Source organism: Delphinus delphis, chromosome 6 (genome assembly GCF_949987515.2).
Source record: "Delphinus delphis chromosome 6, mDelDel1.2, whole genome shotgun sequence".
Classification (NCBI taxonomy): Eukaryota; Metazoa; Chordata; class Mammalia; order Artiodactyla; family Delphinidae; genus Delphinus; species Delphinus delphis.
In genome coordinates this window covers 112,321,989-112,347,307 of record NC_082688.1, presented here as the reverse complement: position 1 = coordinate 112,347,307, position 25,319 = coordinate 112,321,989, and the positions used below count along the sequence as shown (strand labels likewise).

Below are 25,319 nucleotides of genomic sequence, written 5' to 3'. Positions count from 1 at the left end.
GCTGCCCGCCCTCGGACACAACCGCTGGGCTTTGAGACTGGAAATGTCTCTATTTCACAAGACTCTTGTCCTCAGGAAGCTCTGCTCACAGCTACAGCATCCAAATTGTAACTGCCACGTTCTTGGCACTCCTGTCCAAATCCTGTCTTGGCTCCAGTATACCCAGCTTTCTGAAGATTTGCACTCAGGTTTGTGTAAGGTGTGGGTGAGAAGCTGAATTTTTCTGTCCCCTTTCATTTATTCCTTGGTAGGAAATCCTGTTGAAATCCTCATTACTGATCACAAGAAGGCAAATTTAAAAAACTCACATTTGGGATTGTTGGATCAACAAATAGCAAAATTAAGGGAACCTAGGATTTCTAGCTGAGCAAACGGTTTTAATGAAAGACGCTTGAGTTTCATAATCAGTATTTTAGATAAATGTGTTAACTATTTTTAAATACTGCCACAGTACTGACAGGCACCCTAGAAAGTAAAGAAATCTGTGGGAAAAAGCTCAAGAGCTTCTTAAAAGGTTATTTAAGACCAAACGTGATCTGTTTTTTTCCGAATCAAAGTACGTGTGAGCTAATTGTTACTGTCACGTTTTAACATACAGCAGCTCAGTGTTCAGATGGGCCCAGGTAGCTGCAGGCAGGGCCTCACGTAACGGAACTCTGTCCGTTCTTAGAACGGGAGCCCTGCTGTCAGGATGAGGACGTTCCTGGAAGGGACTGAAAGGGAGGGAGAGGCGCCATCAGCTGAATCTTAACTGCGCACAGCGGCAGCACGGCCATGGGGAGGAGGACGGCTGCCACACGTGGGCTACAGCAGAGGGCTTCCCAACTTCTGGGCATCTCACCAAGCAGTTCCCCAGACCGTGCTAGCGTGGGTTCCCCTGGCGCTGAGTGTGGGCCACGGTGGTTAACAGATACGCTTATGTTCAAGGGTTGGCGCTACTGAGGGACCTGAAAGCCCACAGCCTCACCAGGGAGGGAGTCCTGCCCCCGTCAAACTCCTGCCCGTCTCCTCACCCTTCTGCCACGAAGAGTCCGGGTCTCAGGTGGGTTCTAAGGAGGCGGCTGACCCAGTTAACTTTGGAGAGTTCTGTGGGCAGGTCCAGTCAGTCCTGCAAGATGGGGGGTGAGCCAGGTGATCTGCGGGCTTTCCCACCTTGAACCTCACGAGGGAAACCTCACTAAGGGGCCCTTTGGCCCAATCCACAGTTTGCTATTATTTTGTGTTTCACTGTGAGCTCTGAGGTTTTAAGGTGAAGGACGTTCTGTCAGGTTGAAGAAGGATCTGAAGCTGGTCAAACACAGCTACCCAGACTGTACTGGAAACCCAATGGAAAACTTGAATGGTACGCTGACTGCATACTGTGTCGACACCCTAATGCTGTGTCGATTGGCAGGTACAGACAGCCCGAGGAGCGCTGCTACAAGGAATGGACCTAACGGAGCGAGTGGACGCTCGTGGGGCGAGGCCCGGAGTGCCTGCAGCTGCTGTTCAGATGCAGCTGTGGAGGATCCGGGGTGGGTCCTGAGTCTGCTCCCCTGTGCCCTCCCTGCTGCCCAGAAGCCCAGTGCTTACAGCTGCCGCTCTCGTCAACTCAAGTCCCAGAAACACATTCCTCGCTGCCTACGTGTTAAACGCTGAAGCAGGACTCACTCCTGGGAGGGGAGGACCGCGTGCTCGTCCACAGGTGTCAGGCGTGACATCCTATGACGACATCGGCGAGGACCACGGCAGGTGCATCCCCTCTTCACACGTGATGAGGGCATCACCATGCAGACGATCTGACTGCACGTGAAAGAAAAAACCAGCCACGAGAGCTTCAGAAAAGTTTTTAGCAAATGTTTCCGTCCATTTATTTTCTGTACTCCTTAAAAACAAACATCATGTTTCATACTGAAGCTCTGAAATACTGTGTGCCCGAGAGGCACCTCCCACTCATGCTGCAAGCTGGTCCACGTCCTCTCTGCTTCTGTTCGCCAGGTGAGCTTCAATAATTTCTGCAAAGAGATTCCTCTTCAACAGATTATACGCAAGAGGTAAAAGCTGGCCAGCGACTTTATGAAAATACTGAAAAACAAAAGAAGATGACATTAGCCAGAGGACGCAGCAGGTAATACAGTGGAAAAAGCAGTTGTTAACGAAGCCCACTCCCCGCACGCTGGGTTTCAGCCAGCGTCTGCATGACAACAGTGAGTTCTGAGACAGCGCCTGGCGACGTCCCTGGGGCAGTCGTGCAGCTCTTCAGGACGAAGGGCACTTCTTGAAGGAAACTCAGAAGAAAACCAAGTAAAAACGGTAAGCGTCCTTATTCCCTCAGATACGGTTTATTCACCCCCTTTTGCCCCCAGTACGCTCAAATGCCTTTTCCTTCTCGTCGGCGTGTCCCCACCACATAAGACTTCAATCATCATTTCCGTTAGCTGGCGCCGTCGGAACAAGGAGCCGAACGTGAGTTTTCACATCGCACTGAAGGCTCCCTCGTGTCTTCAGTTCCTTCTCGCCCCATGTCAGCCTCCACCCCTGAAGTCGCTGCCTCTGTCAAGGGCCCAGACGCGCTCCGAGGACAAGGGAGGGCAGCCACCGTTGGCGCCTGCTGCCTGCTTCACCGTCCCTTCTCTGATGCTGCTGGATTCTCAAGACAACCGAGTTTCTGTGAAGCTGCTCAAGCGCTATTCTGATCGGTCACTGACCCTCTCTGGCTGTTAACCACTCTGATTATTTTTACTGCTAACAAACAGCCCTACACGAGAAAGACGGAGTCCCCAAAACAGACTCCCCCACAGTGGCGTCAGCCTGACCCAGTAACTGTCGATCAGAAACGCCAATGCTCAGGCCCCAGCGGGAAGGGAACTCGGTGAGGCCCAGGGGGACTGGGGGGTCGGGGGCGCGCCAGCCTGTGCGGAACAAGCCCCCGGGGCACCCTGACGCTCCAGCCCCGCGGCGTCCCCAGGTGACCCTGCACTTCACAGCCTGCGCAGTCACCTTCTGGGGTAGAGGCTGACGCGGGAGCTGCCTGCCTGTGTGGCCCTGAGCACCTGGGGCTCTTTCTGTGCCACAGGTGACATGGTAGGTGAAGGGAGAATTAGGTGGTCTCCACAGCGGGCAGATGGCCTGGGAGGGCCCCAGGTGGCGCGGAGGTGCAGGGAGTACGGCCCACGCTCACACGGCTACTCCCGGGGAGACGGGACTCAGGCCGGGGCCACCACTCCTCCCGCCTGCCCGACCCCCAGCCGTGGCTCAGCGGCCTCCTGCAGCTGCCTTGTACGTTTCTCCTACGTGATGAGCAGGGAGTTCATGGTAAAACAGCACCTCCTCTATGGTAAAGAATTTCCAGCATATTTACAGACAGCATTTACTCTTCATCCCGGAATTCAAGCACAAGAACAAACCCCCCACGGAAAATGAGGCGGAGCCGGGAAGGTGTGTCCACACCCTAGCGAAGGGCACAGCCGTACTAGTAAGTAGCTAGGAAGTCACTTGGGCACAACATCCGGGTCATTCACCTCGGCCAGAGTACAAGGTGAACTTCAAATAAAAAATATGCTCACTTTATCTGCTTAAAAATCATTTCAAAATGTTCATTTTGAAATTCAAGCTGAATCCATACCCTGCGTGCTGGACTTGCGGACAGCAATGAGCCGGAGTGTGTGTGTGGGGGGGGGGGGGGGTGGAGGGGATGCAGGGTGGGGAGGGAGGGCAGGGTGTGCTCACTCACGTGGGAACCGTGGCAGAAGAGGTCCATCCCCAGCTCCAGCCCCATCCCATAATCGCACTCATCATTAGCAAACTGCACGTAAGTCATCATTTCCTGAACAGGAGCAAAAGCTTTGAGTCTCTCAGCATCACTGGGGGCCTCCACAATCGTCTTGCAGATTCTCCTGAGACTGGCTGAAAGATCAAGGACACAAGGTTACCTGTAACCACCACGGTGCAGACGGTAACCTGGATGTTTCCTCATGACTCTGTCCTAGTGCAATGGATGCCTCTTTGGTTGGCACTGTATTTTACAACGGCCATTTTATGGTTTTTCTACTTAAGATTAAGCATAAAAATGGCTTACTTAACGAAAAAGACTTCTTGTATTAGCACAGTGGGACCTAGCTGTAATCAGGAATCACACCAGCTTCCAGAGATTTTCCCTGGGCTACTCCAGGTTCCACAGACTATGGCCAAACCTGACCCACCTGTTTTTAACTGCCCTCAAGCTAAGAGTGTTCTTCCATTTTTAAATGGTTGGAAAAAACAAAAACTATATGGAGACCGAGGGATTAAAAAAAATCCAGACAGACAGTAAAGTCTGCTCTTTTTGCCCCCTCCTACCTTACTTAAAAAAAAAAAAAAAAAAAAACCCAGAAAAAGACATACGAGAGACAAGAAATCATTGTAGAATTAAACCTTTACCAGTACTTTTACCAAAGTGGGGGAAGTGCAGCTACGGCCAAAGTGTAATCTGAGGTGAGAACAGAGAAAACTAACATTTATCTAAATAAAAACGAGTGGTTTAACATTTCTACCTGGACTTTCAACGTTTTTCTCCCTGCTTTCGGAGGCCAGGGTGCGTGAGCTCCCACGAGGCACGTGAGAAGAAAGGCACCGAACGATGCCTAGTTAGACTTCCTTTCTGACAAACTGGGAAAATCCGATAACGCGGACGAGCTGCCACTCACTCGGAGCAACAGACATGTTCCTGGACACGGGGCTGCCGCGCTGGCAGGGACGAGGTTCGGCCACGACATGAACAGTCACACCTGGAACTCACGGTGCCGCGTCTCACGCACGGGGGGCTGATGTTACACACTCTACTGACACTAACCACAAACCCAGGCTGACGACAGCGGTGAGCGTCTGCCAGGGCTTGACCTCGGAACGCGCGCCCCCGGCACACACCCGGCACGGGCTGCGTTCTGCCCCCGCCCCGTGGCAGGCAGTACTGCAGTGGACAGACAGCAGTGACACGTTTACTGGAGGACAGACATGTTCTTCCACCGGCAACATTCTGCAGCGCGTCGCCTCACGGAACCCAAACTGCGAGACTGTGCGAGTAGCCTCCACTGTCACCACGCTCCAGTGCCTGCTGCTGCTCTGCTCCCCGCTGCCACCGCCCCCCCGCTCATGGCGCGGAGCCACAGGCTGCAGCGCAGGGACGTCAGGCCGCCAGCTCGGCGATCACGCGACACTCAGAGCCACGTCTCAGGTCCCCACCTCCCGGACGTGAGAATAAGAGCCGCGTAAAGGCCTGGGTGAGGACTGAGTTAACACTGCGTACACATCCCCCGACAGCGTCAACCACGACACGATCCAGTGCTCAATAAATGGTATCCCCCGGGCCACGTTACAGCGTTATGTGTCGAGAGCCTTGGGGGAAACTGGTCAGGAGCAGACTTCACTGTGACCCGCTGAGCGCTGTCACCCGTCCACAGACCGCCAGCCACTTACACCTCCTGGCAAACAAAACAGCGAGACACTAGATCCTTAACTATGTCTGCTACCACTTCTCATTCAAAAATAAATAAACCACGGAAGGATCTAATGCTAGAACGTTAGAAAAAAGTACAAGTAGATAAAAGTGACCCTGGACATAAAACCCAGAACCCCAACCAGGGGAGGTAACGGTTTACTCCAGGGCCCCGCAATTGAACACCCAGCGCGATCGCTGTAACAAATGCCCTCAGTCTCCCCAACAGGACAGTAAAGCTGCTGCTAAAGCTCGGGGTGGACTGGCTCACAGGGAGGCGGCGAAGACCAGGGTTTGACCCCCGCCCCCGGGACACAGCCCCTCTCCCCTCCGGCCTCAGGGAGGAGGTCCAGGAAGGTCCCGCGTGTGCAGCGCGTGTGCAGCAGGCTGCGCGTGTAACCCACCTTGGCATCATACCAAAACAGAAATGTGAAAGTAATTTTAAGCTATCTAATTTAGCCCAACATATCCGAAACAGCATCATTTCTACACATGGTCAATGTAGGAAAAACTTAACGCTGCTGCAGTTTTTACATGGAAGTGAGTTAACACCAAACCAGACCACAAGTTCAGCCCCTCCACCGCGGGGCCCACATGCAGTGCTTTTCCCTGGGAGTCCTCCAGGCGGAGGGCAGCTGAGGCCACAGCTCTGTTCTGAACAAGCGAGGGCCTGCATTTTACGTGCTGCGCAGGGGCGCCTCTAATTCCCTCTCTCTGAGTGCCCCTCGCCCCGCTGCCCCCAAGGGAGCAGGGTGACGAGAAGGTGGTGCCCTCGGGGGTGCTCAAGTAAAGGGGGTTGGGCAGGGGGAGCTGGGAAGCGATTTTCATCCTCTGTTTTCAACATGGCAGTAATTAGATTTTGTGTCGTTTTTATACTTACAGATGAAGTAACTCAGCACTGGCTTCTAAAAGCTGATCAGACTTACATACAGATGCAAGACTGGTCACAAAGCACTAAACAAACGCGTGCTGTCCCACTAATTACTATATTGTACGTTGATGGCTACAATGTCAAAGGCTCTGAAATAGTTCAGAAAAAGTCACCTAGACCAGAGGTTCACATTCTTTAAACTTGTAAAAATACTGTTCTGAGCGCTATCAGGCAAGCAGTGTGCTAAGCACTTACGTGCTCGGTTACACCCCAAACACCCCTACGGACGGTATTCACCACTACTACCCGTATGGCGGATGAAGAAGACCACGGTTCAGGGTAGTTCAATAACTTGCTAAGGCTACACAGCGGCAAACCCAGCTTCAGTTCAGGCTTCACTGACCACAGAGCCTGAGCCCTTCTTCACTAAGGGGAGGTGACTGTTCCCCAAATGGCACATGTCCTGACCTACTTCTCAACATAAGGAAACCTTTCTCCATATACATTAACGCACATACACATGTTCATGTGAGAAATACGTTACCATCCGTTTCAGGGAGCTCTCTGTATCCCACATCATTTTTATCTACTGGGACAACCAAGCCTGCCCCATGAAAGGTCTTTGTCACGACCTAAATAAAAGGAAAAAAAAAACAAAATTTAGTCACTGTAAATAGACGAAAACAACAGGGGGGAAAAAAACCCCAAAACAAAGCACACTCACAAACCCGCAAGACTTCTGCCAAAACGCAACATTGAATGGCCCTTTTATTTCAGTAAATTTGGACCCCAGGGCACAAGTTTAATATTTCTTTCCTTTAAAATTAGCTAGAAGTCAAGCACTTGAAGTAAGTACGACAGTGAAACAGCCGGCTTTCATTAACTGTGTCAGCTGTCTGAAGTCTGCGCCGTGCGTCCCACTACAGGAAGCAGGGCGTGGTGTCAGTTCCATCCACGGCCATGGGATCCTCTAGGCAGAGAGCCTGAGGGACTGGGCCCTGAAGGAGAAGGAATGGTTTTTGTCAGCAGGAAGACGTGGAAGGCAGAACTCCTTTCCATCTTGTTAAATTCAGGTCCCCCATTTCTACCTGGAAAATTCAGGCTCGTCAGCAAACTTCCCCAAAGTAGGGCAGTTTCTAGTGTTGTGGTGCCCTTCGTGGAGGCAAATAACATAAACCGGTGAGCTTTTCTTAAGTGTTAATTTTCAAAGACAAACAGGGGTCCAAACACAACCCCCATCATAACCCTCCCAGTCTGCATATTTCTCTTACACTAGTGGCATTCTTAGGTCTTTGCTGAACAAAACATCTGCTTCCAGTATCTCTGTGCAGTCCAGTGACATTCCTGAGGGAAGGACGCTCTCAGTTTTAAGGTCCTCGCCCCCAAGTCTCTGTACCAGGTCTCCACCCTCTCGCTGCTTTCACTGTCCTTCATTAAGCAACCCAGGGGACAGGTTATTCCAAACAAGTCCCAAGACAACTGCTCACCCCTTGGGAAAAAACAAATGAAGTCACAGTTACGTTGTATCTTACTCCTGATACCAAAATAACTTGCAGTTGGATTTTAGAATTAAATGTAAAACCCATAAAACTACTAGAAGAAAAGGCAAACATTTTATATGATTTTGGGTTGGAGAAGGAAAAGACTTATAGACTTGACTACATTAAAAAAAAAAAAATTAGACTTCCCTGGTGGTGCAGTGGTTAAGAATCCACCTCCCAATGCAGAGGACACGGGTTCAAGCCCTGGTCTGGGAAGATCCCACATGCCGCAGAGCAACTAAGCCTGTGCACCACAACTACTGAGCCTGCGCTCTAGAGCCCTTGAGCCACAACTCCTGAGCTCACGTGCTGCAACTACTGAAGCCCGCGTGCCTAGAGCCTGTGCTCCGCAACAAGAGAAGCCACCACAACGAGAAGCCCGCACACCACAACGAAGAGTAGCCCCTGTTCGCCACAACTAGAGAAAGCCCGTGCACAGCAACAAAGACCCAATGCAGCCAAAGATTAAAAAAATTAACAAATCAAGTAAAAACCAAGAACAAAATTAACACAAATGATGAAAAACATCTGCAATATATACATATAACAATAAAGTTAATAAAGATGAATGTCTTTATAAAGCAAGTCTTACAAATAATGGAAAAGACTTAACACCCAAATGAAAACACAAGTAATTCTAACCTGATGGAAAAACGGGCAAAGTTCAAGCAGTTCACAGAAGAAATATAAATGGCCAGTGGAGAAATGAAAACGATTTAATGTCCTTTACAATCAAAGAAATGCTGATGGAAACAATGGTAGATCATTTTGTACTTTTCAGGATGGAAAGACCAAAGGGATTGGTAAGACCAGCACCGGCGAGGACCCAGGGAAAGGGGCGCACAGCCCCTGCAGGTGGGGTGCAAAGGAGTCCAACTCCTGGGGGGGGGGGAGTTCTGCAAACAGAGAAAACACACACACACTTAATTTTTTTTATACCTGTATAAATTTTTTTTAAAAACCACTTTGGACCCGGCAATACTACATCTAGGAATTTCTTCTAAGGAAATAATCAGGTAAGTGTGCAAGTAAAGGTGCGAACCGTTATTTATGGCAGGCTGTCTGCATGAGTGGAGTTTTCAGCACCCTAAACTCTGAACATAAGCGCAGCGCCCTTGTGTGGCAGACGTGCCGTGCAGCACATGGAGTGACGACCACAGTGTGTTCACAAAGCAGTGCTGACGCTGAACGCAAAAGGCCACAGTGATGGCACGACTGTCTTCTGCCCGACTCAGGCTGACACCCAACAAAAAGCCACACTATGTACGTATTTTCACTGATGAGAAACTGTACTAATTGTCCATAAAGAGGTATCAGTTACTAGTAAAGCATCAAAATCCTGATTTTATTACGAAGAATCAGATTACCAGTTTAGGAAAACCCTGCACAAGGGTGGGTGATGTTGTGAGGCATCAGAACTAGAGGTGGACAGAATGACGGACCCTCATTTTACAGCGACATTAACTCAATGTCGATTTTAGAAGTGACATCTAGGTACTGGAAGAGGTAAAGTGGCACACAGCCAGTTAGTCAGATAGGGTGAAAGGAATGCTAGCTATGAAAGATGTGAGTTTAGGTCTCAGATCTGTCATGTAAAATTCTGCACAAGGAGCACAGCCTCTGCAAACCTACTGTGCTTGCCTGTCGGTGGTAGGGGTGGAATGAGCAGCTCACAAGGACCTCCGGCCAAAGCACTACAAGGCACGGCTGGTATAAACACAGATTGCTAGCGTGCCATGGAGTGCTCCATTACCCTGGGATGCACGTGCTACCTCCACACAGAAGGCCCGAGTCACCAACTCACATGCTAGTGGACTAGAAAAATATTTATTCCATGAAGATCTCACAGTAACAATAAAAGAATAAACTTACAATAGAAAAGGATCTGGAAGCATTATCACCACATGTTGTCTTTGGGAAGATAAAATCATGGTTGTCTTAGAAGTTCTTTTTTTCTTTGAATTTGTGTTTACCAGCTATCTTTGTAAGAACAAATACTAAAAAGAAACCTCATGGGGGAAGGGGGCCAGGACAAACATTCCTATGAAACTTAATCTAATAAATTTAGATTAAGACTCAGATTACATTAGACTCCTATCTAATTTATAGTTATGGGGAAGAATGAATGAAATCTCATCTGAAATTACTGCTGATGACAGAATGTGCTGCTGGCAGCTGTCTGCTCGCAGCAGCTTAGTCGTTAGTCAAGACAAATTAGGATACGTCACAACGGGGTGAGAAATGCTCCCCTTCCTACCCTGTAAGGTGCGAGAGGCTCCCTATGAAAACTAGAAAGGTGAAATGGCAATATGAAATCTTAGAGCAACTGAAAAATGCCCCATTGCAAGGAGTTTCATTCAAATGAACATTTTTAGAAACTGCTTCCGACCTCAAGGACTAAAGAAAGAGTTGATAAGACTGCGATTCAGTGACTATAACTTATCAGAACATCACCCCTGCAGCCGTGTCAAGGTCAGAAAAAGCACTGAAGTAGGATTTTCAATAACTAAGTAAGCCAGCACTAGTTTATTCTGGGTTAACGAGTACTTTATTTGGCCTAGAACACGCAGATGAAGCAGCCACACACAGGAGACACTGCTGAGAGGCTGGCTGCCCTGACTCCAGTGATGAACGCCCTCCTTCCTCAGGGTGATTAGGACAGAGTCCTACACAATTCTCATTTACCCCAGGCAAGAATTCTTCTGGCTTCTCTGTTAACTCACTCTGACAATTGTAAGTGAAAAACCCAAAGGATCCAAAACCCAAGAAGTATTTGCTGTTTACAAAACCACTCACACTGCAGGTGCCAAGGGAAGCGTTGGTTGGTGGGCTCCAAAGGCAAAGGAGAGGGGCCTCCTCATGCACCATTTCCTAGAGATTTACACACCTCAGTACACACCGCTCTCAAACGCCAACTGCCTGAGGGGCTATAACTATAAGGCACTGTAAGGCAGACCTTTACACATCTACCCCCAAAACTCTTGGCACGAAATCAACAGACCTTAGCCATTAAAGAAAGAAATTTAAGCAAATATTATGTACAAAGCCGCTTTCACTCTTCTACAGGAAACTGGTAAATCAAGATTAACGAGTGAGAAGGCCTGGCTGAGTTCTGCACCCGCCGCAAGGGCACTGCGTCACGCGACCCAGCCTGGCCAACAACCTGCAGGACCTCCCAGGCCAGACCCTGGACAGCCTCCGAGGGAGCCCCGCGAGGGCAGCGTCCAGCTCTCCCCAGGACAGGGCAGCGAGGGATGGAGAGAAGGTGCAGGTGGCAAGCAATCAAGAGAGGAAAACCCCCTACTAAAACAGCAGGAGAGTCAGAGACTAACAGACGTAAACCATACTTTCTTATCTCTCTGTTTCATCTTCACGGTTCTCTGTTCCAGTGAGAACCCCAGTTCTCTGGCTGCTTCTGTGAGTTTCTCATCTATGGTTTTCAAGAGACTAGTTTTCTTTTTATCTGTTACTTCTTTAAGTTTTTTCATCAAAAATAATCTGAAAAAGAAGTAAAAGCCCTCATTAGTATGCAGGCCATTGTGCTAAGCACACAGACCTTGGGAAGTTACGGGGAGCCGAGTTACAGACATCAAACTCCATGCAAGGGAAAGACTGCAGAACCACCACCAGAGCCCCCCAGAATCCCGAACAGGTTCTTCAAGCAAGAGAAAAGCACTATTAATAAACAGCTGCCAGTCACAGAAACAGCAAACAAGATTTGTCTGTATTATCTCTGTAATGTCTACAACAAAGACACAGGGTATTAGCAGAATGAGGTTAAGCCAAGTTCCCGTCGCGTCGCTTGATGCTGAGATCGGCGGCGTACCGCCTTAGAGAAGGCCGACGTAACAGGAGAGAAGAGTGTGGAGACACCAAAAAGGATTTTCTACTCTTAAAGAGCCAGAGGACGTTTAGAATACTTAAGCATCAGAGATTCTTTTCAATGTTACCTTCAAATCTGCATTAAGATAAATTTAAAAAATATAAAAGGAAAGCAAAACTATTCTATAAGCTGATACGAAAGCACAATTCAAAATATTTTTTAAAGGTATGTGAATAGTACAATATATTATTGCCAGTTACGGAAATAATTTTATGTTAAGAATGCTGCAGAGGGTGTGGAGAAAAGGGAACCCTCTTACACTGCTGGTGGGAATGCAAACTGGTACAGCCACTATGTTAAACAGCATGGAGGTTCCTTTAAAAACTAAAATTAGGTTTACCAGATCCCACTCCTGGGCATATGTCTGGAGAAAACCCTAATTCAAAAAGATACATGCACCCTTATGTTCACTGCAGCACTATTTACAATAGCCAGGACATGGAAGCACCCTAAACGTCACTGACACAGGAATGGATAAAGAATATTACTCAGCTATAAAAGAACAAAATAATGCCATTTGCAGCACATGGATGGACCTAGAGATTGTCATACTGAGTGAACTAAGTCAGACAGAGAAAGACAAATATCATATGATATCACTTATATGTGGAATCTAAAAAAAAAGGGTACAAATGAACCTATCTACAAAACAGAAATAGTTACAGATGTAGAAAACAAACTTATGGTTACCAGGGGGTAAGAGGGAGGGATAAATTGGGAAATTTGGACTGGCATATACACACACTACCATATACAAAATAGATAACTAATAAGGCCCTACTGTACAGCACAGGGAACTCTACTCTGTACTCTGTAATGGCCTATATGGGAAAAGAATCTGAAAAGGAGGGGATATATGTATAACTGATTCGCTTTGCTGTACACCTGAAACTAACACAACATTGTAAATCAACTATACTCCAATAAAAATTAAAAAAAAAAAAAAGACTTTTGCCATCAGAGCAAGAGTGAAAGGAAGAGCTGGAAACAGTGCCCAGCTGGACACAGTTGGTCCCCTTCCTGCAGTCACTACCAGGCTCCCAGGAGGAAACCCGCTCCTGCCCACCACTAACATCCAGCAGTTTGCTATGGGATGGGCGCTGCGGGTGCTATTCTGATCCCCATTTTACAGATCAGGAAACTAAGGCACAGAGGATAATCAACTTACCCAAGCTGACAGAATTAGTGTGCGTGGATTAAAGTGCCACAGAAGCCAAGACCACCAAAATCACGGTCTCATGATTACAGCACAGCATCACAGTAAATCTCACCTTCAACTTCACCAGCCGCGTATCAAGAGGCTCTATCTACAACAACCATACAAAGCACACCAGCGACGCCAGGGCCCCGGGGCTGCTGTTCTCTGTCCACAGCACCCTTCCTCCCGGGAGGCTCTCGCCTTCATCAGGCCCACGGGAAACACCCTCTCAGAGGACGTCCACCTCTCCTGACGGCCCTCAGTACTGGTCTTCTCATCCTTATCACATTATAGGACCACTTCCATTCCAGTTTATTAAGCTTTTGTCTCTCAGCTTCAAACCTAATACTCTGCTGCAATACTCTGCTGCAATGTGCACATGGAAACAGCCAGAACTTTCTGTGCTGTCCCATTAAACCTAATGGGAGACTGTGAACCTTGAGTGAGTCCTGCAGTGGTCATGCAGAAAACACTGGTTCACTAAGTTATGCAGATCTCCCAAAGAGTGACCCTTTTCACTGTATTTGATTTACTCCATTCTATCACAATATGAAAAAACCACATTCTTTAATAGTACTACCAACCTCGTTAGCGAAGTCTTCAGGAAGTGAGAAGCTGTCAAGCTCACGAGGGTGGTTACAACTCTCCCCAATTCTAATGTTTGCTTTTGAAATCTTAAGTTTTAACACTGGCGACAAACACAGTCCGTTGTTTTCATCGGTTCGTTTGAGACAACGCCGGCCAAACACTCATGTCAGAGTAACCAGTGTCTGCCAGTCCCTCTCTTCAGCAAAGTGAAAAAAGCTGAGCTCACAACTCAGCCTCACAAGACCTTTTTCCTCGAGACAAACCCTAACACCTAAGTGTGCCGAAGTGCCTCCCGTCACGCAGGACGTTAAGAAGACACGTGCCCAGCGGCAGGGATCTGATCCGCCTTTACTGTGTCATCACGGACCTCCGTAGGGACACCCGCGTCACATCCCAGCCGTGATAACCCACGGTCCGCTGCCCACCAGGTCCACTGCCCCGACCCCGTTGAGGCTCCAGCAGGGCTTACCCGCCTCCACCTTTGTGCTGTTGGTGTGAGAACGACACCCTGTCATCACCCAGAGTTTGCAGCTCACAGGCCTCCTGGGAAGTGGGCAGGCACCCCTGGGGGCCACACCCCACTGTTTGATAGCTGCTGTTAAGTTAATGGTTTTAAACGTGACTACACGTCAGAACCTCCTGGGTTCCTGGTTGAAAGCACCCAGTACAGCAACGTAGGGTGGCAGAGAATACTGGGGGTGCAGACAAGAGGAAAAGAGCCTATTTAGCAGCACGTCTCGACCCAAGAGCTGATACCTTGCCTACACGTACTCTTGTACTACGCACCAAGTGTTTTAAATGGTCTATAGGCCCGTACAAAGGAAGCGTTCATTAAATGTTCGTTAAAATGAATGTTCATTCACTTAAAACATTCACTTGAAATGAATTTTTTAAACTTAAGAATTAAAATTATAGACATACAGGTTTGAGATCTCTAAGTATATCTACACTTAGATACACCTGGAACTTTTTTTTTTTTTTTTCCCCGGTACGCGGGCCTCTCACTGTTGTGGCCTCTCCCATTGCGGAGCACAGGTTCCAGACGCGCAGGCTCAGCGGCCATGGCTCACGGGCCCAGCCGCTCCACGGCATGTAGGATCTTCCCGGACCGGGGCACGAACCCGTGTCCCCTGCATCGGCAGGCGGACTCTCAACCACTGTACCACCAGGGAAGCCCCTGGAACATGTATTTTTAAAGAACGTTCCCGAGTCCTGCTCTAGACATGCTGAAGTGAATGAAGCTGAGGTGAAGCTCTTAACCACAAGCCCGGGAGGCATCCGTGTGTAGTCAGGTTTGAAACCATTAACTAAACAGCAGTGGTCAAATAGTGGTCTGTGGACCCCAGGGACCCCTGAGACCTTTTAGGAGGTATAGGAGGTCCAAACTATTGCTACAATTATTTTAGGGAAAAGAACAGAATAAAAAGAAAATCATTCCTAATTTTGTTGTCCAAAGATAAGTATTTTAAAACTTTCAATCTATCTAGATTTCTCTCCGTGTGCATTAGAAGCTGTGAAAAGGGAACCGTTCCACACTGTTCTGTTATTTGACCTCTTCACATAATGTATCAGCTCCTTCCCAAAACAACAGATCAATATCCTGGTGTTACACTTTGTGGACATTTTCTATTTAGTTACCTAATTTTCTCTAACTGCTGGATATGTATGTTTTTTCTAATTTTTCCTTTTTATAAATAATCTGAAATATACACAGATATTTATGTGCACCCATCCAAAATTTCTTCAGATAAATAGCTAAAAATGGAATCACCGATTTAAGGTATAGCATATTAGCTGGCAATGTTCATTATCTGTTAAGTAATCTTTGAAAAAATATTTAAACAACCTTATTCCAACTGCTTTCCACAAACGTCTTACCAATTAACACATGTCAGAAAGGTTTCTTATACCCTAACCATCCTTGGGTATTACCATTCTTTAATCTTTACTCATCTTTGTTAGCTGAATTTGCATTTCTTTGGCTACTATTAAATATTACACAAAGAGAACTAGTTTCCCTGGGCATAAAAATAATTTGTGTATAACAAACGGTCTACCTTAAAAGACATTACTGAGGCTGATATAGAAATTGTTTTGATTAGCTGATTTAAGTAAAGTCTCAAAAAAGAATACTATATATACTGTAACACTTGAAAAGTATAATAACCTTTTTACCTTTATATTTGAGATAAATTATTGAAGGTGCAAAACATTTTTTGTGTGAAATAGCATTAGGTACTCAAATATACTCACTTGCTGGTCTTCACCTAAGTTATAAATCTATCACCAATGTATTTTTGTTTTCTATTTCCTTTTCTGTGTTCTCCAGTAAGCTAAAAAAATACCAGAATGATCTTGCATTATTTTCGATAACAACTGTATCTTTCTTCTTTTTTTTTGTAAGACCACTAGGATTAATGAAAACTTAGTTGTTTTTGCTGTCAGAGTGTTTGTGGAATGATTCACCGAGCATCTACAAAGCAAGTGCTGTGCACAAGAAAAAGCCTCTGCCCTCATGAACTTACACGTTAGTGCAAGAGACAGACAATAAGGAAATAACTACAGTTGTTTCCAATAAAGACAGGACCAATTTAAATTCAACAATAAATCTGAAGGGTGTAGAGAACTATAAACAGCAAGCAACGTCTTCTATAAATTTCAGAGTTATCAGAAAAGAAAAAAGAGCCTTTCTGGGACATCTCCCATGCCCTTTAGATACACCAGTATGCACACAGCAGCCCAGCAGGTGCACTGATCGACCTAGTTTTCTGTTTACTGCAAATTTGTGCTATTAAATCACAGGGAATGAAAGTCTTTTAAAAAGTAGGGTAGGGACTTTCCTGGTGGCACAGTGGTTAAGAATCCACCTGCCAGTGCAGGGGACACGGGTTCAAGCCCTGGTCCGGGAAGATCCCACATGCCGTGGAGCAACTAAGCCCATGAGCCACAACTACTGAGCCTGCGCTGTAGAGCCTGAGAGCCACAACTACTGAAGCCCGCATGCCACAACTACTGAAGTTCACACGCCAAAACTACTGAGCCGGCGCTCTAGTGCCCAAGAGCCACAACTACTGAAGCCTGCACGCCGCAACTACTGAGCCTGTGCTCCAGAGCCCGCGGGCTGCAACTACTGAAGCCCGCATGCCACAACTACTGAGCTTGCACTCTAAAGCCCATGAGCCACAACTACTGAAGCCCGCACGCCACAACTACTTAAGCCCGCATGCCACAACTACTTAAGCCTGCGTGCCACAACTACTGAAGCCCATGTGCCACAACTACTGAAGCCCACACGCCACAACTAATGAGCCTGAGCTCTAGAGCCCATGCGCCACAACTACTGAAGCCCGTGTGCCACAACTACTGAAGCCCACATACCACAACTATTGAGCCCGCGTGCCACAACTACTAAAGTCCACACGCCACAACTAATGAGCCTGAGCTCTAGAGCCCATGCGCCACAACTACTGAAGCCCGTGTGCCACAACTACTGAAGCCCACATACCACAACTACTGAGCCCGCGTGCCACAACTACTAAAGTCCACACGCCACAACTACTGAGCCGGCACTCTAGAGCCCACGAGCCACAACTACTGAAGGCTGCACGCCACAACTACTGAGCCTGTGCTGTAGAGCCCACAAGCCACAACTACGTAAGCCCGCATGCCACAACTACTGAAGCCCACGTGCCACAACTACTGAAGCCCACATGCCACAACTACTGAATCCCACAGGCCACAACTAATGAGCCTGCGCTCTAGAGCCCGTGTGCCACAACTACTGAACCTGTGCTCTAGAGTCTGTGAGCCACAACTACTGAAGCCCACACACCACAACTACTGAATCCCACACGCCACAACTAATGAGCCTGCACTCTAGAGCCCGTGTGCCACAACTACTGAACCTGTGCTCTAGAGTCTGTGAGCCACAACTACTGAAGCCCGCATGGCACAACTACTAAAGTCCACATGCCACAACTACTGAGCCTGCGCTCTAGAGCCCGCGAGCCACAACTACTGAGCCTGCATGCCACAACTACTGAGCCTGCACACCTAGAGCCCGTGCTCCACAACAAGAGAAGCCACCGCAGTGAAGAGTAGCCCCCGCTTGACACAACTAGAGAAAGCCTGCGTGCAGCAAGAAGACCCAACGCAGCCAAAAACAAATAAATAAATCAAGTAATTAAAAAAAAGAAAAAGTAGGGTAAAGAGATCACACAAAACATGGTCTACTTATTTTGCTCAAGGTGGTGAAGGTGCTTTCTTCATTTTATTAGAGTGTCCACGGCCCACCTGCTGTGGCAGCTCCGGATGGTGTCTGTGTCTGTGCACCGTGGGCGGCTCCCTGGCTGGGCTCTGAGCCGCCCCGGCGCTGCCGCACCACCTGCCCTGCGCTTCAGCTCGCGTTCCGGACAGGGCTGATGCCCCACCTGGCTGCAGACGCGGGGCCCTGACCTCGGGGGGTGGAGGTCCAGCTCCGGCCCTACCTGCACGCAGAGATCTTAGCCTCCCGGGTGGAGGGGAGGCGGGCAGGGGCCCACTCTCACCGGCGCAGGTTCTGCCAGACCACGCGGTCCCGGAGCACTCGTGTGGCCGCAGCTGGCGCTCCGGCTCCCTGCGATGTGCCCTGACAGTGGCTTCACTGCACTCAACCTTCCGTCTCAACCACATACCACAGGTTCTCGGAACGAACTCTTCAAGACTGTTTGACCTAAGATGCCTAAAAAATCTTTTGAGTTTGCCACGGGACAAACAAGGTCAAGATTAAGTAATATTTTCATTAAATGATTAGTTATAAAAGAGGTCTGTTGTTTGGCGAAAAGTTGAAGTGTGGATAAGATGCCTGCAAAAGTCATGTAAATGATCTCCAGGTATCTAAAAATTTTTGGTTACCTCATTTCCCCTCAGAGATGGACTGATACAGTACAAAAATTGTAAACCAATATAAATAGGAGACATACTGAAATAAAACATTTTCTTACTTGACTGCAGCAAACACGTTATCTCCATTTTGAACAATTATACAATTTTTCTTTGCTTCATTTGTAGCGACAAATACAGGAAGTTCATCAGGAGAATCCCTGTTTAAGCAAAAGATATTACAAATTTAGCTGCCCATAATTTGTATTATCAGCAAAGTAGAATTTTAGGTCTATAAACAACAAATTATATCTGCATGTTTCAAAAACTGCCAATGAATTTGCCAGGTTTAAGCTCTAGTTTTCTTACGAATATCTATAACAAATCTTATTTATATAACAGAACCTAAAATTAAGATTCTTAGGACCTAGTTACTTTTATACGTGAGTACAAAGAAGGAAAGAATAAAGCTTGTTAAAAGGAGGTGAAATTATACACAATCATCTCTACCCCAGTTTAACAGTCCGTGAAAAAAAGAAAGGTGGAAAAACCAAAAGAAACAGGACAGAAAGGATCATAAAACATTGGCAGCGTAAGGAGCCAGTTCACATCTATAACCAAATCCCTTTACTCTACGCCTGAGGGAATCGATGGAGACGAAGCGACTCGGCCGAGGTCCTGGTGAGGCAGCAGGAAGCCAGCAGACCCCGGCGCCCCAGCTCCCAGCCCCGCGCGCCCACGGCTCCCTGGCACCCCTGCACACCTTCTCCACGTCCTCTTCTCCCCGCCTCGCTGTCAGCGCCAGCGCCGCTCCAAGTGGAGGAGCCACCCCCCGCCCACAGCGCGACTTCTAAGAGTCTAAGCTTCCCGCATGTATCATTTAACCCTCCGAACATTCCCGTTGGGCGTGTCTGATGATCACAGGACAGGAAACTGAGTCACAGCAAGTCACTGGCACAGGGTGAGCCAGGTAGTAAGTAGGAGGACCAGCCTGCCTCCAAACCGCGTTCTTAATTCTATGGCCCCTGGAAGCACAGGGCCAACTTAAGTCACAGCAGCTGCTCTAAATTACCTTTCCTAGGCTAAAAGAGCTTTTCTGAACTCAAAAGGAAAAAAAAAGTTTATAACTACAGAGGAAAAGCTGGAGAGGTTCAGCCTAACGAGCTCACCCGTCCCAGGGTAGGTTAGTAGGTTAGAACGGCAGACAGCCTGTGTACCCACCAGGAGAGGGTACATGTCCTTCACCTTGGGTGAGGCCAGTGAACATCTGCTTACGCTCATTACAGGGACAGTAGCTGTATTTTAGGAGAAGAAAAGCCCCTTTACCTGAAATAGCCCATGTGGAACTCAGTTTTACGATCTCCAATAATAATGGTCTGGAACTCAGGAGGATCATAGTAAAATCTCCAGTGAAGGTTAAAGTTCAGGCTTGCTGACTTTTTCTTCATTTTATGTCTTCCGGCAAGGATATCATAAGGACCCACTAATCGAAGTCCAAGGCTTGCAGAAAGTGAATCTATAAATTAAATATGTTTATTTAGACAGTGCCTTTCTGGAGGCAAACAGGAAATACTGCCTTTCATTCAGAAAATATTTCTAAGCAGTTGTCTTAAAAAAGAGCTTCTAAAGGAAAAGAAAAAAGTCTTTAGTTACATGTGAAGATGTTAGTTGTAAATACTCAATGGAAAAGAAATCAGAGCAATGAAGATGTGGCTAGGATTTCCTCTTAACTTTACCACTGATGACATTTCAAACATTCCTGCTGTTTCTTATTTTGGCCAAAACAAGACTGCTTTGTGTTCCTATGCACTGCAAACCTTTACCTTGTCTCATTACTGTGTTGCTGTCGGTCTCAAATACTTGTAGCACATCCAGACCAAGGGAGAGGCAACAGACAGCACATGAGGACGAATAATTTAACTAAAAATGTGTTTAATGTAAGTATTTCCTTCCCCTTCCCTCCACCTCAGCTAATTATCACTCTCGACTCATTGCCTCCTTGACCATCCATCTGGCTCACCCTAATCCTGGATGAGCCCACCTTCTTTTTCCATCCACAGATCAGCCATCAAGTCTGTTCAAATGTACACGTTTACAGCATCAGATGGGCCTTCGTGCTTCTCTAAGAGCGAGGCAAGCACTTCAGGCAGGACCTGGATATGCAAGGAGGTGAGGATGGAGAGAGGAAGGAAATTCTTGGAAGAGGTAACAATGTGAAAAAAAAGCATGGGGACAGTTTAATTTCCCCCCCTCTACGAACAGATATAAATATATAGATGTTTTAAATGGAGATCATGCTGTTTTGTAGTGTTTTTTTGTTCGTCATCCTGTCCTCATTTAAATCTTCTGAATAGTTTCTTATACTATTAAATGTTTCTTTAATATGTCTACCATTGCTAGGCATTTACTGTTTCTTTTTTATTCTAAACAATGCTTCAGTGAATATCTTTGCTAACACATGTTTGTACACATCCATGAGTACTTTTTGAGAAGGTGCTGCATGGTTGCAGTGTTTTGATATACTGCCAAAATTCAGTTATCTCCCAGTAGACATTTTCGTCAGCAGTCTCTGGGACTGCTTCCCCCCACCTCATGTGAAGACATTTGAACAGTACCAAAGGGTAACAATGCAAAGTAACTGTTACATTATCAGTTTTTAGTGTACCTTTTCAGAGATAGTATACGCACATAGGAAGTATGTAGGGATGTGTGTGTGTGTGTGTGTGTGTATTCTTGACCTAAAAATACTAACGGCAGCATATGCTACTCTCTTTTTTCTTTTGAAATATTCCAGGCATGATAGTTTATCATCGCTTAAAAATCTGCCTGATTCTTTTAAAACTATGTATGTCCACTGAAAGATGGGTAAGTGATGAGCATTTAAGGCATTTTCTGCTTTTTGTTTCAGTATCATTTAACATAGTTTGGGTTCACCTAACCCTTAAGACAAGTTCCTAGGGGCAGCACTGCTAAGTCATACTAAAAGTCCTGGAACACACAGAAGTATGTGCTTGTTTTCTTGCAAACTCTCATCAAAGCATGTTGTGGAATGATGTACCTTTGCTAGTATGACATTTTATTTCTCTCATTTGAAACATCTTTGGAAAAGTTCCTTTTCCATGAACTGTTTAGATCCTGGGTCCAGTTTCCTACTGTCTTTTCCACTGGCAGAAGCCAGAGGAAGATTCTGGAGCAACTCACCAGCTGGCTGTTCAGGATCAAGTCCTTCACAGAACCTCCAGAAGTGATAGAAATCTTCAGGCAGAGAAAGCCTGTAATGACTTTCTACTTCTTTTCGAAGGTCACTGGGCACGTCAGCTTCACAGCATTTACCCTTCTTCACGGCGACTGCTTTTTCACACTGAAAATCCGCACACACAACTTTGTTTCTCCCAAAGTAATTTCAGCAACTTGGACTGCTTAATAATATTGCTCATTTTTGTTCACCCCAACTCTATGAGTTTCCTTTAAAACTCTATAAATGGTATTTGAGTAAAATCTGGGGATTCTTTTGGGTGAGGAAAAAAAGGAAAGAACAGTTTATAATATATAGATGTCAAGAGGGACACACACAGCAACTTTTTAAACATATTTCCCTAAGATAATGGAAATTCAGAAAACAAAAAACCAAAAAGTATAAAAGGTAAACAGCAGGAAAAAGAGGAATAAGAAAATGGCAGGTTTTGCCCTGTTCTGGTAAACAGGGTGTCATCGTGCCTTTCATTTAAACAGACTCAGTGACCACACCAGAAACAAATTGCCAGAAATAACTGGATGCAAGGGATTTACCAGTTAAAACAATGATTTCAGAAAAGGTCGTTTAAGGCCAGACTAGGTTATAAAACTCAGCTCCAGCAGCTCTGCAGTATAGGTTCATTCTGTAAGTATGCTAGGCTTTAGAATGCTTATTACATCTGTGACCTATTCCCACAAAAATAAAATGCTTGGTTGGAGGGTACGCATCTTCAGTCTTGGGAGCAGCCGTGCGTGTTGTTCTTTCTGGGAACCTGGATCCTTTCCTTCCTGTCCTTCCTTTCCAGCGATCAGTACATCAGTGCTGCCCAACCCCGAGGTATTCTGCCCCCAAGGGGACACGTTTAGCAGTATCTGGAGACCTTTTCGGTTGTACAAACTTGGGGGTGTGTGTGTGCTGCTGGCGTTCAGTGGGTAGAGGCCAGGGATGCTACTAAACATCCTCCAGTGCACAGGAGAGGCCCCTTAACAAACACCTATCTGGCCCAGACGTCCACAGGGGTCACGACCGAGAAATTCTAACCTCATGTTTCTCATATTCACATTCTTCCAGCAGGCTCAAGTTTACTGATGTTATTTTGGGTATCCTTCAGAGTCTGCAAAGTGTATTTATGTACCAGATGACATATACAAGAATGTTCTTGATGGCATTGTTTTACGAGTGGAAGACAGGACAAATGAAAATGCCTATTGACAGGAGAATGGTTACAGGACTTTCAAACAATGGAATATTACGCTTAGTGAAAAGGAAAGAGAGCCACACACAGCATGGATCAATCTTGATAATATAATGCTGAATAAAGAAAAACGTCCCTGAAGATTATATGCAGCATGATAGCCTTTTTATGAAGTTCACAAAATACTGTTCAGGAATCAACTCATGGGTGATAAAGCCATAAAAAGAAGACAGAGGAAAACAAACAGTTCAGGATCGCAGCTACACCGAATGGGGTCGACAGGAAGGAGTTAGGCAGACAGGACAGGTGAGCAACATGAAGATGGTCAGCCTTTCAGTGCTTGGCCTGGGCAACGGCCTCACAGGTGTTTGTCGTATTATTAAACGAATAAGGTAAAACAGGACCATGACCAAGAATAACAGTGTATCACGCCAAGGATTATAACATGTCTATATGAGGTCATAAAAAATTAAACTGAACAAGAAGGCTGTTCAAATAGGGATCCAAAAATTGATGGTGATAATAGCAAACAGTAAGAAATGTAACAGTAAAAACAGTCAGTAATAACTACCTGTTATGCACTTACTATGGTGCCCAGCCACTGTGCTAAACTCCTTCTATGGATTAACTCATTTAGTCCTCAGAAATTCCTTATGAGCTAGATTCTGTTATCCACATTCTACAGACAAGGAAACTGACGTTAGGTGACTTCCCCGAGTCCCTAACTAGAAAGTGGGAGAACAGGCATTTAACCCCAGGTGGGCCGGCCCCCAGCAGATCCAACCACTTCAAGCTGTCTCTTCAACTGCAAACACACAACAGCAGAAACATGTCAAGTCCTGACCCAGCCTCCCCTCTGTGTGTATGCCCGCCTTTGCTGAGACTTCCAAAGACTGGCTCAAACTTAAGATGTTAGAAAGAAGAGCCTTAAATCTACCTCGCTGAAAGGCAGTGTTGCATAATGGTTAGGCTGCCCTGGTTGATTCCTGACTTTTCCCATTTCCAGCTCTGTCACCCTGGGCAAGTTACCTAACCTCTCTGTGCCGTTCTCTCATCTACAAAAAAAGGGCTATGTAGTACCTCTATCACAGGGTTGTTAAAAGGAATAAATTATTTGTAAAAATACACAAACAGTGCTAGCACAGAATACATAAATGCTGGCTATTACCGTTGGCCATAGTCTCTGTAGACGAATCGTAATTTTTGATGCTTTATTTCTAAGACTAACACTCTGTCAAAGAAGTTCACTGCCCTTTCAAAGGGAGAAAAGGGTGTTTTCAGCTCTGCCTGAGCTCACACGCTGGCTGCATCCCCAAATCCCTAATAACTCGAGTTTAGGACGGCTGTGCCCTTCAGGGGCTGCCCTTATCCTTTACCCTTCTGTTCCTGGAGAGCGGGACCGGAGTAATGAACGCCCAGAACGCGGCCCTCCTGCACCGTCTCACCCCATCCAGCTGACAGCGCAGCCAGAGGGAGTTTTGGAAACCTCTACTTCTTTCCTGCTTGACTCCCTGCTGCTCTTGCAGTGGTGACAGAACGTGTGAGACCGCAGGAAAGCCTGAGCCGACGCCCCTCCGTGGTCAGCGCCCCCCCGTCCCCACCCCGGCCTCCCCGCGGCCGAGCTCGGCGCTGCGCCCGGCCACCCCTCCGCCGCGTTTCCCGCCTTCGGGGACGCCCTCCTTCCGGGGCGTCAGCAGCTCTTTCTACACTCGGCGGGGCCGGCCGGACCAGAGGGTTGGGGGAGCGTGCTGTGGGGGGACCGGGCTGAGTCAACCCGCTCCCCGGGGGAGGGCCCCTGACTGCGCCAACCCGGCCCCGGGGGAACCCCGGGCTGTAACCCGCCCCGGGCCCGCCCCCGGGGGACGCAGGGACGCGAGGCGTCGCTCTCCGCTGCGGCTGGGGTCAAACGCGCCGCGCCACCCTCGGACCCGCGGCCGCCCTTGGATCTCAGCGCGGTACCTGCGGCCCTTCCCCGCCGGGCCTGCGCTTCCCGCCGCCGCCCACCATCCTGTAGCCGCTGCAGGATGAAGCCCGTCCCGCCGAGAACTCGTACGCCGCCGACTGCTTCCGGTTCAAGGGCGACCAATCACCTCTCCGCGCCGCGGCGCACACAAATATAGGGAAGGCCCCGCCCCCACAAGCGAGCGCGCGGCCGAGGCCCCGCCCACCCGGCCAGCTGGGCAGGTTGCCCTTTGTACGCGCGTGCGCGTCCCGCGAGCTGACCCACCTGAGCTTCTCCGGGGGCAGATGGACCCCGGCCCAGACTCGGACACTGCGGAGGTCTTCTTCCTCCCCAGGCCTTCACTGGGGCAAGGCCGGTGCTCCTTCGTCTGCATTCGTTTAAAAGATTCCTCTATCTGTCCCTCCCCTACCGCGTTTTTCTTGCCCAGCCCTGATTCATCTTCAGTGGTTTGAAATCACACAATTTCTGTCCACCCACGCTTTTGTTTTACTTAACTGAGTCGGTCTTAAATAAGATCCTCTTGAGATCTGTAT

At 47.5% G+C, this 25,319-nt stretch overlaps 1 protein-coding gene across 1 annotated transcript; it reads right to left on the bottom strand.

Moving 5' to 3' along the window:
* Positions 1-1,818: 1,818 nt before the first annotated feature.
* HPF1 (histone PARylation factor 1) lies at positions 1,819-24,877 on the bottom strand. Its single transcript, XM_060015300.1, has 8 exons — positions 24,783-24,877; positions 21,595-21,754; positions 19,720-19,909; positions 18,516-18,614; positions 11,212-11,362; positions 6,868-6,955; positions 3,713-3,885; positions 1,819-2,064 (listed from the first exon to the last, which is right to left on the bottom strand). Exons 1-8 carry the CDS (start codon positions 24,828-24,830, stop codon positions 1,933-1,935), a joined length of 1,041 nt encoding a protein of 346 aa, XP_059871283.1. The 5' UTR covers positions 24,831-24,877; the 3' UTR covers positions 1,819-1,932.
* Positions 24,878-25,319: the final 442 nt, after the last annotated feature.